A 16944-nucleotide genomic window follows, 5' to 3' on the forward strand; every position below is an offset into this window, starting at 1 on the left:
TCTGAAATTGTGAGAGTCTGTGGTGTTCAGAGTGACAGGCAAGCTTGAGTGAACTAGTGGATGGCACTGCATCGTTGGTAGCCATTTTCCCTTGCTTTCTAGTAATGTTCTGTAATGAGAACATGAGACTGAGCTTCAGGCTTTGTTAAGGCAGTGAGCTGGGCTGAAGGTTCGGCAGTGGCAGGCCCATGAGGGGGCTCTGAACGATGTAAAGAGAGAAATCTGAAGTTCAGGGGGTAAAGCTAAAATGGAAGTCCAAGTCCGGACTTGGACAGACTTCCTTAATGGGATTGTTGCTTTCTTAGCTAGCTTTTATTGACCCTACCCCATGCAGCATACTCTCGTCTCAAAGTTGAAGGCACTGCGTGACTATGGACAACGTTTGGACGTCCTGCCAAGGGCAGGTACTGTGCTTTTGTACCTTTAACTTTTGGCTGTGTAAAGAATAGGTACTCAATAAATGATCATTCAGCGAATGAAGGTATGAATGAATGGTTATCTGATTCTTTAGATCTCTGCCCTCGAACAGCGTTGTTATGAGGATTAAGTAAGATGATGTAGATGAGTGCACCTTGTAAGCTGTACGTTGTTATAAAGTTTTCAGTTGTCACAGTGACAATCGTGGTTATTGTAGTGGACGGAATGTGGCCTCCCGGAATACACGTCCATGTCCTAGTCCCTGGAATTTGTATTACCTTGTATGATAAAAGAGTAAATATTACATTGTACGGCAAAAGATGTGATTAAGGTTAAGGATTTTGACAGGAGGAGTTCATCCTGGATTATCTGGGTGGGCCTTAATTCCAATGACAAATGTCCTCATAAAGACATTCTTATGAGAGTGAGGCAGAGGGAGATGTGGCAGTCAGAAGAGAAGGAGGCAGTGTAACCACAGAAGCAGAGATTGAAGTGAGGTGGCCACAAGTCAGGGAGTGCCAACAGCCACCAGAAGCTGGAGGAAGCAGAGAACAGATTCTCCCACTCTCCAAAGGGAGTGTGACGCTGCCAACAGCTTGATTTTAGATTTCTGGGCTCCAGAACTGTGGGAGAATAAATTTCTGTTGTTTTAAGCTACCCCGTCTGTGGTAATTTATTACAGCAGCCCTAGGAAATGACTACAATTATTAACAATCTACTTGTTCTCTTCGGATGGATTGCTTTAGCCTTATTGCTGAGGATGGATAGTGAGAGTTAGTGTAGAAATTTAAAAAATTATGTGTAGAAACAATGGTTATTTCTTAACTTTTCTCAGTGATGAAGTGAAGAGGTATTAACTGAAGAAAAATCAAAAACATAGGTACAGGGAAGCCTATGCACTGAGTTTAACGGACTTAGCTAAGTAGCTCTAAAAGAAGTACAATTTTCACCCATTTTTACCTTATACCGTTGATCTAAAAATAACTGCCAACATAATCCCCCTGATTTTAATGTCCAAATTCAGCTTCTAAAGACTTGCTGACACGTTTTTTAAAAAGAAAGACCATGAACTTACTAGGTCTGTTGGTTAAAAGTTTTGCATCCATTTCTCACCCTGCCCTTTAAAGATTTTGGTTTTCATCCCCCAAATTACACCCCTTTCTCTGTACTCAGGCAAGATAATATTTTTATTTAAATGTGAAGGTGATTGGTTTTCTCACAGCACGGTTACAAGGTGCTTGAGGGGATGATAGATTGGCTATGTTTAATGAGCTGCGTTTCTATTACAGCTTAGGAGCATTTGAAGCATTACAGTGTATAAATTACAGCCTAATTGCCCTTTAGGCTTTAGCAGCTCAGAATATTGCCAAGTGCCAAGTCTCAACACTTTGACATTTCTGCTGCATGTGTTGTCTGTAAAGGCTGTGTACCTTATCTGTGATTTTCTACACCTCCCCTGGCCTAGCCCTTCCCCTTTCTGGCTGCACTCCTTGGCTTCTTTTCCTTACTGTATTTACATAGACTCCCTTGCTGTTTACATTGTTTGGTTTGTGTAGTGCCTTCAGCACTGTCTTAGATCTGGAATCCTACAAATGCTCTCACAGTTGGCGCTTGCCTCTGCAGATTATGGTGTGTGGTGAGCTGAGCTGTGAATGCCAGTGGGTGAATGGCTGCAGCTGGTTTTCATTCCGAGCAAGAGAGATTGAGAAGCCCAGTATAGATAAGGGGAGAGATGATATTGCATTAGCTCTGGCCAGTGAAGTTATCCATGTTGGATGGAGCAAGGCAGTCCACTGAAGGCTGTGGGTGCAAGGAGAAGGTCTGGTTTCAGCCTGGCCAAGAAGTGCTTTTCTGAACCCTTTGGGAATTGGCTTTTATCCAAGTCTGCGTTTACCTGGCTGGCTGGAGAGTATGTAGAGGCCGCTCTCAAGCTGCCTGCTTTGGGAGACCAGAGCAGGCTAGAACTTTAAAGGATACCTGGCCTGGCCTGCCTTTATCCATCCCACTTACTGGTGTGATGAAAGGGAAAGAGAAAAAGGCAGTGGAGCCCTAGACTAGGTGAAAGAGAGGAGTGAGAATAGTCATCTGGAAGTAAGAATGGAGCCAGAAACTCTTGGAGTAGTTTGAGACTGTGACAGACTGAAGAAAGTCAGCTTTCTTGTGTTGGAACATAGTGGATTCAGGGAGCCTTAAGTGGAATAAAGCAGAAATAGAACTTAAGGTATGATTAGAGAAGTGCTTCTCTAAAAATAGTTATGGTTGTTAAAGAAGTCATGAAATGTTAGAGCCAACTAGGTGCTTAGGAAGGCATCTAGTCCAACTCTTTTATTTTATATATGAGGAAATTGAGGCCCCTGGATCAAATGAATTGTCCAGTACTCCAAGGTTTATCAGTAGAAGATTCAGGACTAAAAATGTATGCTAATTGTCTTCTAGTCATTATTCTTCTTACTCTGTTCCACTATTCCTTACATTGGGTTCAAAAGAGAAGCCGATCTTTCATATTCTCCCCATGCTTCATTCTTCCTTTTCCCACCGCCTTCCCCCTGTCCGTGTTCTACTTTTACTGGCAATAAAGTAAGTGATGTAAATGTTTTGAATTTTTAAATACTACACTCTCAGGTCAAGAAAGCAAGTAAGTTCTTGAAAGGTTTGTTTTTTTAGTCTAAGAGGTCACCTGAAATATCTCATTTAGGATGAGAGAAGTAGGATAGGATTTGTCCGCTCACACTTTGCAAGCATATTACGATATCTTCTTCCTGAGTACTTAATAAACCCACAATCTTGCATATCATGTTTTAAAGCATTTCCCCTTCTTACTAATTAATAAATGAATGAATGTATAATTTATTGCATACTTATTATGTGCGGGCACTTTAGTGAATGCTTTACATGCATTACCTTGTTGAATTCTCTCAGTGACACTGAGAGCTAGTACTATTATTATCATCATCCCTGTTTTACAGATGAGGAGATTGAGATTTAGAGAACTTTATTTGCCCAAAGCTCACAGCATTTCCTCATCTTAGGTCCTCATTACTTGCCTAGAGGGTTGCAATAGCTTCGTATCTGGTTTCCCTGCCTTTAGTCTACTTCTCCTTAAATCTAGGAACGATATGTAAATTATTTTAGTAGCCAATGAGAATGAGTACTTACTATAAACAACCAGTGTGGCCATACCAATGCGAATGGGAGGAATATCCTCCCCTGCGTGAATCTATCCTAAACATCTGTGAGAACCTATAACTGACTTTCTCCAAAACTTTGGCCAGGTCCCTGTTGCCTGCAGAATCAAGTACAAATATCTTAGCATGGCCTTTAACAAAGCCCTTGTGTGATCTGATCTCATTGCTACTTTCATTTTTACCTAATTTCTCACTATTGCCCTTTACTCAGTTTATGCCCCAGCTAATCTTGACTACTCATCATTCCCCAGATACGATTTTTCTGCTCTCTCTGCCTTATCTGTTTATTCTTTCTCTTTGCCTCTTAGTCTATTTCTCCTCACTACAGACTAACCCATCCCGATAGGCCCAGCTCAGGTATCAGTTACATCTTCTATGGCAACTTTTTTATGCCCACAAATGTAGGTAAATTTTTACTTCCTTGTGTTGGCACGAAACTTTTTTTTTTTTTGTACCTCTCTTTTGGCACCTAACTCATTTTACAAATAGTATTTGTACACATTTCTTGTCTACCCTAATGCATTTTAAACGCTTTAAGGTCAGGGACCATGTGTAATTCAACTTTGTATCTCCCTTACAGTGCCTGACACCTGGGTGTCCAACAAATATTTATTAGATTGACCTGAATATATGTCAAAGTGATATTTATGGTGGGGCTATTGCTATTACAGAAGTCCACACTTATCCATGGTTTTGCTTTCTGCAGTTTCGGTAACCATTGGTCAACTGAGATCTGAGAATATTAAATGGAAAATTCCAGAAATAAATAATTTATATGTTTTAAATTGCCACTGTTCTGAGAAGTGTGATGAAATCTCCTGTCATTCTGCGCCGTCCTGCCCAGGACGTGAATCATCCCTTTGTCCGGCGTATCCCTCCCGTTAGTCACTTAGTAGCCACCTTGGTTGTCAGATTGTTGCCATATTGCAGTTCTTGTGTTCAGGTAACCCTTGTTTTACTTAATAACGGACCCAAAGCACAAGACGTAGTGATGCTGGCAGTTTGGTTATGACAAAGAGAAGCCCCAAAGTGCTTCCTTTAAGTGAAAAGGTGAAAGTTCTTGACTTAATAAGGAAAGAAAAAAAAAATATGGTGAAGTTGCTAAGATCTGTGGTAAGAATGAATCTTCATTCCGTGAAATTGAAGGAAAAGAAATTCTTCGTAGTTTTGCTGTTGCACCTCAGACTGCAAAAGTTATGGGCACAGTGCATGATAAGTGCTTAGTTAAGGCGGAAGAGGCATTCAATTTGTACAATAAGATATTTTGAGAGAGAGGAAGAACATTCACATAGTTTTTATTACGGTATATGGTTATGATTGTTCTATTTTATTATTGTTAATCTCTTCCAGTGCCTAATTTGTAAATTAAACTTTAGCATAGGTATGTACGTATAGGAAAAAAATAGTATATATAGGGTTAGATACTATCTGCGGTTTCAGGCATCCACTGGGGGTCTTGGGATATATCCCCTGAGGTTAAGAGGGGACTACTGTATATTCATTTAGTGAACTGGGTTACTACAGGCATAAAGATCGTAAGATTTGTCCAAGGGATTTAGGGGCAATTTCAGACTAGATCCAAATTCTCTTGTTGACTAGTCAGTACCCCTTTCTCAAGATCCTAAGATGTCACCGTAGGGCTTTTCCAGAAAAGACCACGGACAGGGAACACACTCTTTAACCTCTGTCACTACACATTAAAGTGTCAGTTCTGCCAGAAAGAAGTCCAAAGAATGAGAAATCTTAGGTCCAGCTGAATTTGGGTTAACATAAACTGATGGGTCATTTTCTTCTCTTTTTCTCTGGGATATTGAATTAATTAATACAGTTTTCCCCTGTGTTGGAATTATCAGTGGGCTACTGGGTAAGAATAATATTCTGATTTCTACTTCTGACAGTGATTTTTCTCTCCAGTATGGGAGACTACTGCTACCTACCACAGTGGCTGATACAGCTCTTATTAACACAGTGTTTTATCTGTAGCTTTTTCTTAAGCCTTTGTATAAGAACTCACATTTCCCTGAGCTCTGCATTTTAACCAAATCAACAGGCTGTTTGCACATGGTTGTCTTTAAATTAGCCCAGATTGCTGTTCTTTCTTATGCTTGGTTCTCATCCCCTCCACCATGTCCCTTCTTTCTCCCTTTTACCTCAGAAGAAACAAACTGTTACCTGAATGAAATCTAAAACTTGCTGGTGTCTTTGTTTGGCAGCTGCAACCTCACTGTCTGAGATTGCTTCCCTCAGGGACTGTTGGGTATTCAGAGAATCCAGCTCCACAACAGCAGAAAGGCGGCAATACAGACTAATAAATTTCTCCCTGTAGCTGCAAAAATGAACTGGAAAATGGACAAGCAAAATAAAACATGTTAAGATCTGGTATCAAAATAGAGAAATTCATACCTCAGAGGAAACAAGTTGAATGAAAACGTGATTTATTAATCCTATCAGTGGAAAATATTAGGCCATAAATAAATTATAAATGTGCTCTTAAGGGGCGCATAATATATAGTAGAACATTTCAGTTCTGATATATGCATGTGAAACCCTGACAAGAATTAAAGGCAGAGTGCAGATTTAAACTGCTGGCATCCCCTCACTCTGCTTGAATAATTGCTAAAGTTACTTTGAAGTACCTTAGAAAGAGGAAAAGAAAAAAGAAAAAAAAAAAGCAAGCAGCAATTTGAAACCTAGTTTTGACTGCCATGTCTGATTTCCAGTATGTATCTTGCATGTTCCTTTCCAAGGCCAGAAGTCCCAGAAGATACAAGGCATGCTTTTCTCAGCGTATGTTTTGTCTTTTGTCTGGCTGGGAAATGTCTGTAAAGACCTAGTATGATGAGTTTTGCTTCTTCTCCTGCCTCTCCACTCCTCAGCTCCTCTGGAAGGATGATGGAGCTAACGCTCGATAGATCATTTTTGTCTTCACCTTCCTCTCTTGAAAGATAATGGGCCAGAGGCCAAAGGAAACAGTCTAATCTTCATCTCTATCATGGAGGAGGGAGAGAGGAGTGTGGGACTCAGCCTGGTGCAGGCAACCTGAGGTGATCCGATTTTTCATACTTCTCTGACTGGCTCTGATCATATACCATAACTTCAGATTCCAGTAAGACGAGGAAAGCATCCCAATTCAGACTAGTGTCGTACCAGTCTCTTCCTGGCCATTGCTGAGTTTGGAGACTCACTCGCCAGGAACCTCACTTACTCTGTGTGCCTCTGACCTGTGTCACTGTGTTTTGTGCTTTGGAAATAGGGCTGTAATAACTCAACAAATCTGTGGAATGGAAACATTTTTATTTTGGCTTCTTTGGTGAGGAATTCTAGGAAGAACATCTAACCACTGTCCTTAGGCCTCTTTGCTGCTGATTCCTGAGACCTAGACCTGGACATTTAGGGAAACTAAAACCACATACCTCAAAATGGGGCATCTGGTCATCTATACACCTTACTGAGGGAGCCCTACTTTAATGCACATTGAGAGATTTTGTGTACTCTACAATTCCCGTCTTACCACTGCCTGCTTCCTTACTTGATTTTCTCTCAGGATGAAACTCAGTTGAGTGTAAGGGTAACCTGCTCTGTTTGTGTTTCCTCCTATTGAAGTAGTAGAGAAGAATGGAGCGAGGTCTCCAGTGGCCCATCCTTATTCCAGCTGTGCACCATTTCAAGGCAGTGTTTCTGAATTCAAGTAGCTTTGGTTCTGGGTTTTTTTTTTCTCTCTGGTGTCAGATCCTTCCTTCTCACTTTCTCTGCTCTAACACTTCCTTGTCTGACAGAAGAACTGATCTCATTAAATGACAAACTATCGAGCTCTTCCCAAATGATGTACTTTTCATGCTTTTCCCTGGTTACAGACCTCTGTAGAGCTCTGTCTTGACTCAGGATAAAATCCAAATATCATTATAAAGCAAGCTCCTTGAGATCTAGGATTTTAATTTATCTTCAGTCATATCTTTTGTCATGCAACCACCCTCTACCCTCTGCCTGCATTGACCCTACACTGTGGTCAAGCTGAACCTACTACAGGCCCTTTTGTGCTTCCATGCTTGTGAACATACCATTTCCTTCTCCTCCAATACCCTTTTTTTTTTACCAGTACCTTCAGGTCAGATTCTTCTGATACTTGAAAATTTTAGTTTAAATAATCATCTCCTCAGTGAAATCTTCATGGACACCTCTTTCCCTCCAGGCAGAATTAGTTTCTCTCTTTTGTGCTCCTAGACCACTTGTTTTCTAAATGTATCAGGACACTGATCCTGCTTTACTGTAATAATGTGTTTACTTGACTGCCTTGGTATTAGACTGCGATTTCTTTGAGGGCAAGAACCGTGTCTCCTGTTAATTTTTATTTCCTCAAAACCTGGAACATTATAACTTCTCAGTTAATGTTTATTGACTGAATGAACAACAACAAAATGCGCACCCTGACCTGAAGAGAGCAGACCCTTCCTCCAAAGTCTCCTCTTTCCCTCCATTCTCTTTTCTCAAGGTGCTTTTGCTTTTCCTGTTTCAAAAGGTGTACTTCAGGTCTGTGATATTTACTGGCCTCTCTACAGGAAAGAGTCACCATTACTTTTTAGCTTACTCTTGACCCTTGTAGCTCCCTGAATGTGTCTTTATGCCTTTCAAGGAGGAATTATATCCTGTTTGCACTTGACAGATGTCCTCTCTTGGCTGCAGAGTGGAGAGAGTGAAGTGTCTCACAGTCTGCCTTTCCAAACCAAGTTGTAAAAAAAAAAAAAAAAAATCAGCTTTTTTCCTTCTTTCTAAAATATGACTGGGAAGATAGTGAGAGGCACTGAAGAATTTCTTTAAAGGAAATACTATCGGTCCCATCTGAATTCTAGAACGCCAGGGTGTCCACAACTTTCTCTTGTTGTGTCTCCTTGTGGTCAGAGCCTTGGATCAGTGGGTGGTCTCACAGTGCCCACACCACCCGTGCCACTCACCACAGTGAGCTATGAGGACCTTTCAACGACAAGGACAGGGCTTCACTTTCCCGCTCTAGTGGTTTTTATCCAGAGCCTTTAATGTTACTTTAACAAATGTTACTTTAACATAGTCTTTTGTGGTTTAGCAATGATACATTTGGTAGCCATCACTGAGAAGGGGAGGATAGAGTGGAAGCTTCTAATTTTTTTCTAATGTGAATCACATGCATTTTTGCAGGCAAAATGGTATAAGGATGCAAAAATGCATGATCCCAGACCACACGATTTGTTATTAATTTACAAACTAAGACTGATCTTCTGTGGTGTGTTCTCTCTCTTTTTTCTGTATAAAATTTTTGGCACCAACACTGGAAGTCAGATTAGGAGTATAGTAGAGTGGAAAGTACTCAGGGTTAGGTATCAGATGAAACTGGATTTGAATCATAGTTCTGCTACTTACTACCTTCATAATAATCGGCATATAACCCCTGGGAGCCTCCGTTTCCTCATATCTAAGACAGGGGTAATAATATCTACCTAGGATAAGACAACATAATAATAAACAGTAAAGTGCCCAGCACAGCATGTGGCACATATCAGATATAAAAGAAATTTTTGTTCACATCCCTACCACGTCCCCCTGGGAAGAAGGAGGCATTTAGTAGGTAGAATATTAGAATGGGATTGAGATTAGAATATTCTTCCTAAAGATCTCTAGCTCAATAAAGTCCTAATCGATCTGGGCCATGTAGCCTAGTTTGGAAGCTAAGGAACCAACAAGATTACCTCCTAGGGTCAGTTTAGTTCCATGATTCTTTGCCAAGGTGTCAGAAGGAACCTGGGCATAAGATGCCTCTCTAAAGATTCCTGGTAGTGAATGAGTTGATGTTGGAATTCAGGAGTGGTATCCTAAATCATGAAAAATGGGCATTAGGAATGAGGGTTGAGACCGTGCCATTTCTTATAAGCCTGTGGCCTGGATTCCATTAGGCTCAATGCCTGGATATCCCACAGGCACCTCAAACAAAACTCATCATTTGTCAAACTGAACTAACTCGTCATCTCTCCCCTCCCCCCAAACTTGTTCCTCCCCTCTTACTTCCTGTTCTGGTAGATGGGAGCATTATCCATTTCAGCGCCCTATTCAGACTCTCTGGCTCCTCCATCTTGCTCTTCAACCACATTAAATCAGTCACAAAGTCCTATTGATTTTAACTTCTAAATTCCTCTTGCCCCTGCCTTCTCTTCTGTACCCCTGCTGTGGCAGTCTTGGTTTGAGTTCTTATCGTTGCCCACCTGGGCCAGTCTCTTAACTGTCTCATTGCCTCTAGTCTCAGTCCTTTATTTGTTTTCCTGCAATCCATAGAGTTTCTAAAACCTAGTAAGACCATACTATTTCTTTTCTTAAAATCTTTTAATGACTCCTCTTTGCCTATAGGATAAAATCTAACCGCTTTAGGATGGCCTAGCCCTTTGTGATTTTTACTTTTTTAAATTTTAGTTGTATCTTGTCACTCTTCCTCAGATGCCTGAAGCATCTTTCACAGTGAACTACTAAGAGTGTACTTAATTGAGCTGCATTTTCCCACGTCTCCAAGCCTTCGTGCATGCTATTCCTTCTGCTTAAAATGATTTTCCTTTTCTACCTTTTCTTTCCTTTTCTGAATGTTTATTTATACTTCAGGGTCTATCTCAAATATTATCTCTGTAAGAAAGGATTAGGTGTCTTTCCTCTGAAATTCAACAACCTACATCTTAACAGCAGGATTTTCATTGCATTGGGACTATTGGTGTAGATGTCTGTATCCTCCACTGGATTCTAGACTTCTGGTGGGCAGATTGTGTCCTATTAATGTCTGTATGTCCAGCCCCAGCACAATGCTTTGCATACAGTGGAAACTCAGTAAATATTTGTTGAATGAAGGATGCAGCCAAGCACTGAAGTATGAAATATATACCAGGCTTCAAACTGTTTCTAAAAAATTCCCCAGTTTCTTAATCTTGCTAGTCAAGTCAGTTGGAATCATAGAGCCAAGGAAATTGATAAAAGTCAACTTTCTTCTTCATAGGCCTGCTCTCAATTGTGACTGCCCACAGGGTCAGGGCAGGGTGACCTCCTCAGTGTAGGCTAGGCAAATCCTCAAGAGATCATATCACTGAACAGAGTTTCTAAGGGCTTTTCCTTTCATTTCTGGGAACAGCATAAATAGTGACCCTTGTTGTTCCCTAGGCACATACTTTATTACTGCAGAGGATTGCTATCCTGCTCCTATCCAAAGGGTCGGGGAGTATCAGCTCTCACGCTGTGGAGGGGGAGTGGTCTGCAGTTGTACCACTTTGCCTCAGCTCAACCCTGCTCACAGCGGTCTCACAGCATCCTCCTGTATGATGGTCTCTCTCTTTCCCCAGCAAGTAATCCTATGAAGGAACATCCTATGGGTCTTCCTCAGCCTAGTCTTTACTCCAGGAGACAGAGGGCTAAGCTCCTTTATCATTTTGTCCTTGCTAGATCCAGTTTGTGCTGGAATAGGCACAGATACAGTTTCCCATAGCTGGTTAGCAAGTTATTTATGATTCACTCGGGCCACTGGCAGAAACATGGTCAGTGTGCCAAATCTCAAATCTTTTCGCTGTATAAGGGATGACTTATACAAGTCAGACTGAAATATAGTATAACACTTTATTCTGTTATAGGGTGTATATTCCCATACTTTGCACTTTTCAAGTTTTCTTAGAACTCTTATGTTGTTATTACAATTTTCTGAGTTCTGATTGAATTTTCAACAACATTCTCTTTCTCAGGAATGCTTAGTGTATCTGTTGACCTTTTACTATGGACCTGTCTGTGGAATATAGAAGCCCCTACCTACCTACAAAAACAAGCAAACATTGCTTAGGTCTTTCTTCGAGGGGCCTAGGCCCACTGTAGCAAGCTCTTAGGAGTTCCTATAGACAGTATTATGAAGTGCTTGCAGGAAGTGACTGATAATCTGCCTCTTTGGAAGCTCTGATTGCTTGGAAATAAGAGGGAGTTTATCATGGTTCTCACTAAGGCCCAGTAGTATTTAAAAAATTGTTGCTGGTGGCGCTAAAGTACAATAAGCGTAGTACTAGAGTATATTAATTTCCTGATACTGGCAATATTTCCTCCTGATCCCTAGAGAAGACTAATAGGATTGTGTATGCCAGTGGAAACAAGCCCAATCAAGTGGTCTTTTCTGGAAACTTACATGGCCCTCATTAATGAAGTGGGTCACCAACAATATGGTAACAACGGAGAACCAGTAGGGTAAGAGGTTACGTTTTACTCTAGGAAAAAACATCTTAAAGTCAGAAACTGTTGAGATCCAGGCTTTGATCTACAGCCTGGTTTTCATAGGTGAAGGATAGTACCCGATGGTCTTATACTGCTTTTAGTATTAAGAAGAGGTAAGACGGGTCAAAGAGATAGACACTGTTGGATTCTATTACTTTGCTAACCACAACCCTAGTTTTCTAAATTCCTAAAACGTCTTTTTCTCTGTGTTCTAGGCAGTACTACTTCAAGTGTGGTCCGTGGATTGGCAGCTTCAGTATCAGCTGAAAGCTTGTTAGAAATGCCAATTCTCCAGCCCCTACTGACTCAGCATTTCTGGAGTGGGACTCCAAGAATCTATTTTAACAAGCTCTCTCAGTGTTTCTTATGTACAATAAAGTTTGAGAAGCACTGTTCTAGGGCATCATATCCTGAAGTATGTTTTCTGTGGGTTTTTAATAGGTGCCATGCCCCAAATGGTTCTAGTTGTTGTCATATGAATTTGGAAAATGTTGGGTTAAACAAAGTTAAGCTTTTTTTTTTTTTTTTTTTTTTTGTGGGGAGGACTGCCAGATTCTGCAGAGCTTTTAATACGTTACTTTACTACTCAAAAATCTCCATTGTATTTCCAACACACTTAAAGTAAAATCCAAAGCCCTTATCATGATCTGTGAAGCCGTGCATGATCTGGCCACTGCTGATCTTCTGATATCATTTCCTATCTTTGTTGCTCTTGCTTGCTACATTCCACCTACACTGACCTCTTAGCCAGGCACACTCTTACTGTAAGGCCTTTGCACTTGCTGCTTTCATTGCGCGGAAATCTTGCATCTCTGCTCAAATGTATCTTCTTCAGAGAGGCCTTTCCAGGTCATCCTATACAAAATTGTAGTTCCTGTCACTTCACTCCAGTCCTTTATCCTGATTTATTTTTCTTCATAGCTCTCACTACTCTCTGACATTTACAATATTAATGTTTGTTGATTAGTTTACCATTTGTTTCCCCCACTGGACTGTTATTAGCACCATGAGGAGTTTGTTCATTGCTGATACTTCAATACCTGGAATGGTGCCTGGCACATAGTAGGTTACTTAAATATTTATTGATGAATTAGTGAACAAGTGAGTGAAGAGAGGAAATTGTAGAATAGAGAGTAACAGCAGTAGGATAAAGTCTGGTTGCCCAAGAATAGTGTGTGAGCCTCCCAGAAAGCAAGATAGAGAGGATACTTGCAGGGCTTGGTCCTCCAGGGTCTTGAGAGTCAAGTCACTATTATGACTGATACTAAATCATTGATCATTCCCATTCCCCACTGAGGCATGGGGAAATGAATCTCATGTATTTTTGCCTGTAATCATGGAACAGTAATGACCATTTCACACAGAGTGGACTCCCAGTTGGCTCTCCAGTGAAGTGTTTTCTTTAGTTCTTTTCTCTGTCATTTATCTATCCCTGGGAAATCATTCACTTTCATGGCTTCAGCTGTTATCAGTAGACATTGGCCAAATTTCTGTGTTTAGTACCCAACTTCGTCTCCTGCATTTTTACTGCCAGTTGTATATGTCTACTTGGATGTTGAATTAGCACCTACAGACTCAAGATATTCAGAGCTAAAAGTATCATATTCTTCCCCAAAGCATTTTCTTCTCTGATTTCCTTATGTCTGGTTAATGGCAGCGGTATCCTCACAGTCTTTGAAGCTAAAAACCATGGGGGTATTCTAGAAGTCTCTAAACTTTGCCTTTTCTCATTCAAACAGTTGTCCAGTCTTGTCGATTACTTCCAGTGTTTCTTACATCCGTGTTTGTTTCCTTTTTTTGTTTTGTGTCTACCTTAGCACTGGAATATTATAATAACCCCTGAACTATCTTCCCAACCCTGCTTTCAATCCATCTTAAACAGATTTCTCAGCCTGACTCTTAACAGTACTGCCCAGTATGGCTACAGCTTGTCCATACAGCTTTATGTCTACTGTTTCCTCAGTTCATTTCTCAGATGTAGCCAAACTGGACCACTTGTTCTTTTTTCTGATTCTTTTTGAGTTTTTCTATTCTTACGTCTTTGCTTATTCTGCTCTCCCTCTGACAAAAAAGCTTTCATTATCCATGTTTATTAGCATCCTGTCCATTCTTTAACACCCATATCAAATATCCCCTCTCCAAGATGGCTTTTTGATACCTTCTTTGAGAAAACGTGCTTTCATTTCTTTTTTCAGTATCACTTAACGTGTAAGATTTTGGCACATTATACATCATTTAAAACTTAACTCGTGTTCTTATTTTACTCCTGCCACTGTACTAAAAAGCCCCTTGAGGGCAGAGCCTTAGTCCTAACTCATCTCTTAATCTCCACAGTAGGTACCTAATGTGCATGTAGCGACTTGAATTGAAATACCTTGACTCAAACTATGTTTTGTAATAGCTATATCATATAGATCATAGCTATATCATACATCAGTTATATCATAGACTAAAAATGTTCATTTGGATAGGGAACTCATTAAATGGTCACATTCACATTCAGGCATTTTGGGAGTGGTATGGCCAATATTATTAATGATTTGACACAGAAAAGGTACAAGAAGGTTCAATGATGGCCAGTGCCACACAATAGAGGACCCAGTACTCTCAAGTCCCAGTCTGCAAGTCCGATTCAGGCTTCTCTTTATAACTCTCCCTGCTCCGGAAATAGCAATCGCTGTTCATCAGCTTTTGAGCATGTAAACTGCTTGGAGCAAGGGAAACTGGGAGACTTCATCCATTTATCCTCAAGAGATAAATTCAGATTCAGATGCCCAGGTCTCAGAATGAGACATCAGGCAGTTGCCTTGTCTGTTTCTAAATCTGGTGGCTGGGGAGCAATCCAAAGAGAGTCTGCCTCCATTCCACCCACTCCGTCACTCACCCTTCCACAAATCCTGCAATCCATTTGAACTGATGGAACTCCTGTTAATTGCCTCTTATTGGCCTGTTACAAAATGAAGCATGGGGAAGAGACAAAGCTTCCCTATTCACATTTTCAGTGGGCAGCAGGGGTCTCTGCAAAAATAGAGAACCTGGGGCCCAGGCTATTCATTTTTGAAAGTTAGGACAAGATCTTCCACCATTCAGAATCCCACATTATAATCACAATATTGCATCCCGGGAGACCCTGTCAACTTCTTAAATGGTCTGCTAGAAATTGAGTCTATTTAATAAATTAGCACTACTTATAGGCTTTTTTCCCCTTTAAAGTGATACACACTTTACATTTTAATTTCAGTATTTTTTTTCCCATTTGGAGGAAAGAGGGGGCGGGAAGTGGGGGAAGAGAGAAGAAAGAAAGAAAGAAGGAAAGAAAAGAAAAGGGAAAGAAAAGAAAACAAAAGAAAAGAAGGGAGGAAGAAAGAGAAGGGACAGTGCTTTTCATGAAAACATTAGTTCTTGTATTTATGTTTTAGGAAAGCAAAGGGGAGGCAAGAACTACAGCCTGATAACTGAACTTTCTGTTTAGAAGTCCCTCCTCTCCATTGGGCCTTAGCTAGGTTTCAATAATTATTGCCTAGGCACATAGTTTTGGAGCTTTGCTTTCTCTCAGACTTGTACACAGTTCTAGGAAGGGTTGTTGCCAAAGCCGTCATGTGATTTATTGACCCTCCACTGGGACAAGGGGGAACAGATATAACTTTGTGATTTTATTATAAGGAGGCTGGGTTAATATTTCTAGGTGAAACAAGCTACTATACCAAGTTCAAACATCTGAAGAGGGAGGTTAAGAAACCCTGAGTGTGGGGTGTAAGGATTATTCTGTCCTGGGGCTGTACAGACGTCGTCTGAGGCAGGGAGCAGGAGAAGAAAGGACACATTGTGACCCATTTCCAACACCTCCTGTGTGTAGAGGCGGAAGTTCCTTGCCTGCAGAGGGACACGCGCGGAGGAAAAATAGGAGAGTTACAACATGGCACTTACATAAACAACACCAAACTGGCATAAAACATCTAACAAAATTACACAACTTCAAGCTTGGAATTTTTATACAACATAAATATTAGGGTTCAGTCCATTTAATAATGCTATATAAAATCAAGATTTAAGGCAGTAATGTTCCACATAAACTCTGAAAACAACATTTATGCTTCTTATAAAAGCAGAAAATGATTGCATTCTGTGGGCTTTTCAAAATGATGAATATAATTACATGAAGCAACAAAAATGGATTGAATTAAAAATCCACTAGTTTCAATTTAAGTTGGTTAAGGGGGGAAAATGTAGTTTCTGGCCAAGGACTGAGAAAATTTTACAATTTTCTGAAAAAAAAAAAAAAAGTATGTACTCTTAGGCAGTTAGGCAGCCTTCTCCCAACATGTATACGAAGCCCAAGAGTCACCAGTGAAATATGAGCTGCTTCAAACTTTCTAAGCCCAAGAAACCCTTTAATGGTATCTACTGTTGCAAGTTGAGCTGGTATTTTTTCTCCTCCTCCTGAGTACATGGCCACCCCCAGAATAATCCAGTTACTCCTCTAGTGTCTTTATAGCATCTTGTGCAATGTATTCTTCGTCAGTGTTGGCTGTTTTGGACTAGGCTTTGCAATATTGACTTGTAATCGGAGCAGTGCCCCAATGGAAGAGCACTCTCAGATAGACCCTTGCCTCCATGGGTCAGAGGCCAATTCATAGTTGTCTTTCTGTTATTTAAAGAGAGCCAGTCACTCCTGTTAACGGTCTTCCCGTCTGCAGGCTAAACTTGGTGTATTTTCTGTGTGTACAGGAATAGTAGTGTGTGTGTGTGTTGAGTGGGGAGAGATGGTGAATGTAGGTCCAAAAAAAAAAAAAAATCCAACCTAATGCTACATGATGTTAGCTTACTAGACAGAACCTAATAAACATTTACTCTTCTCTTCTGTGCCTACAGGGTTTTTGTTTTTGTTTTTTTTTTGAAGTTGCTTATTAGTGGAGGTAAGATTTGCGCATCTTGATTTAGACAAGGCAAGTGATTTTGACAGCAAATTTTCTGTTTGTGGAAAGATAGCATGGCATAACCTTGGCCACTGCTCTGGACTTAGACTACCAATAGTCTTCTGTTCGTAAGTAAATTATTTGCAAATCTAACCATACACTTATTTATTTACTTATTT

General features: G+C 40.5%; 1 protein-coding gene across 1 annotated transcript in view; it reads right to left on the reverse strand.

The window, feature by feature from the left end:
* ANKFN1 (ankyrin repeat and fibronectin type III domain containing 1) overlaps nucleotides 1-16944 on the reverse strand; it is a 155045-nt gene that overhangs the window by 15960 nt on the left and 122141 nt on the right. Inside the window, exons 15-16 of the mRNA XM_065897580.1 lie at nucleotides 15554-15722; nucleotides 5775-5941 (exon numbers count right to left, since the gene is read on the reverse strand). Coding sequence (XP_065753652.1) covers nucleotides 5775-5941; nucleotides 15554-15722 — 336 coding nt within the window. The remainder of the gene's footprint in view (nucleotides 1-5774; nucleotides 5942-15553; nucleotides 15723-16944) is intronic.

This window comes from Phocoena phocoena, chromosome 19 (assembly GCF_963924675.1).
Source record: "Phocoena phocoena chromosome 19, mPhoPho1.1, whole genome shotgun sequence".
Classification (NCBI taxonomy): domain Eukaryota; kingdom Metazoa; phylum Chordata; class Mammalia; order Artiodactyla; family Phocoenidae; genus Phocoena; species Phocoena phocoena.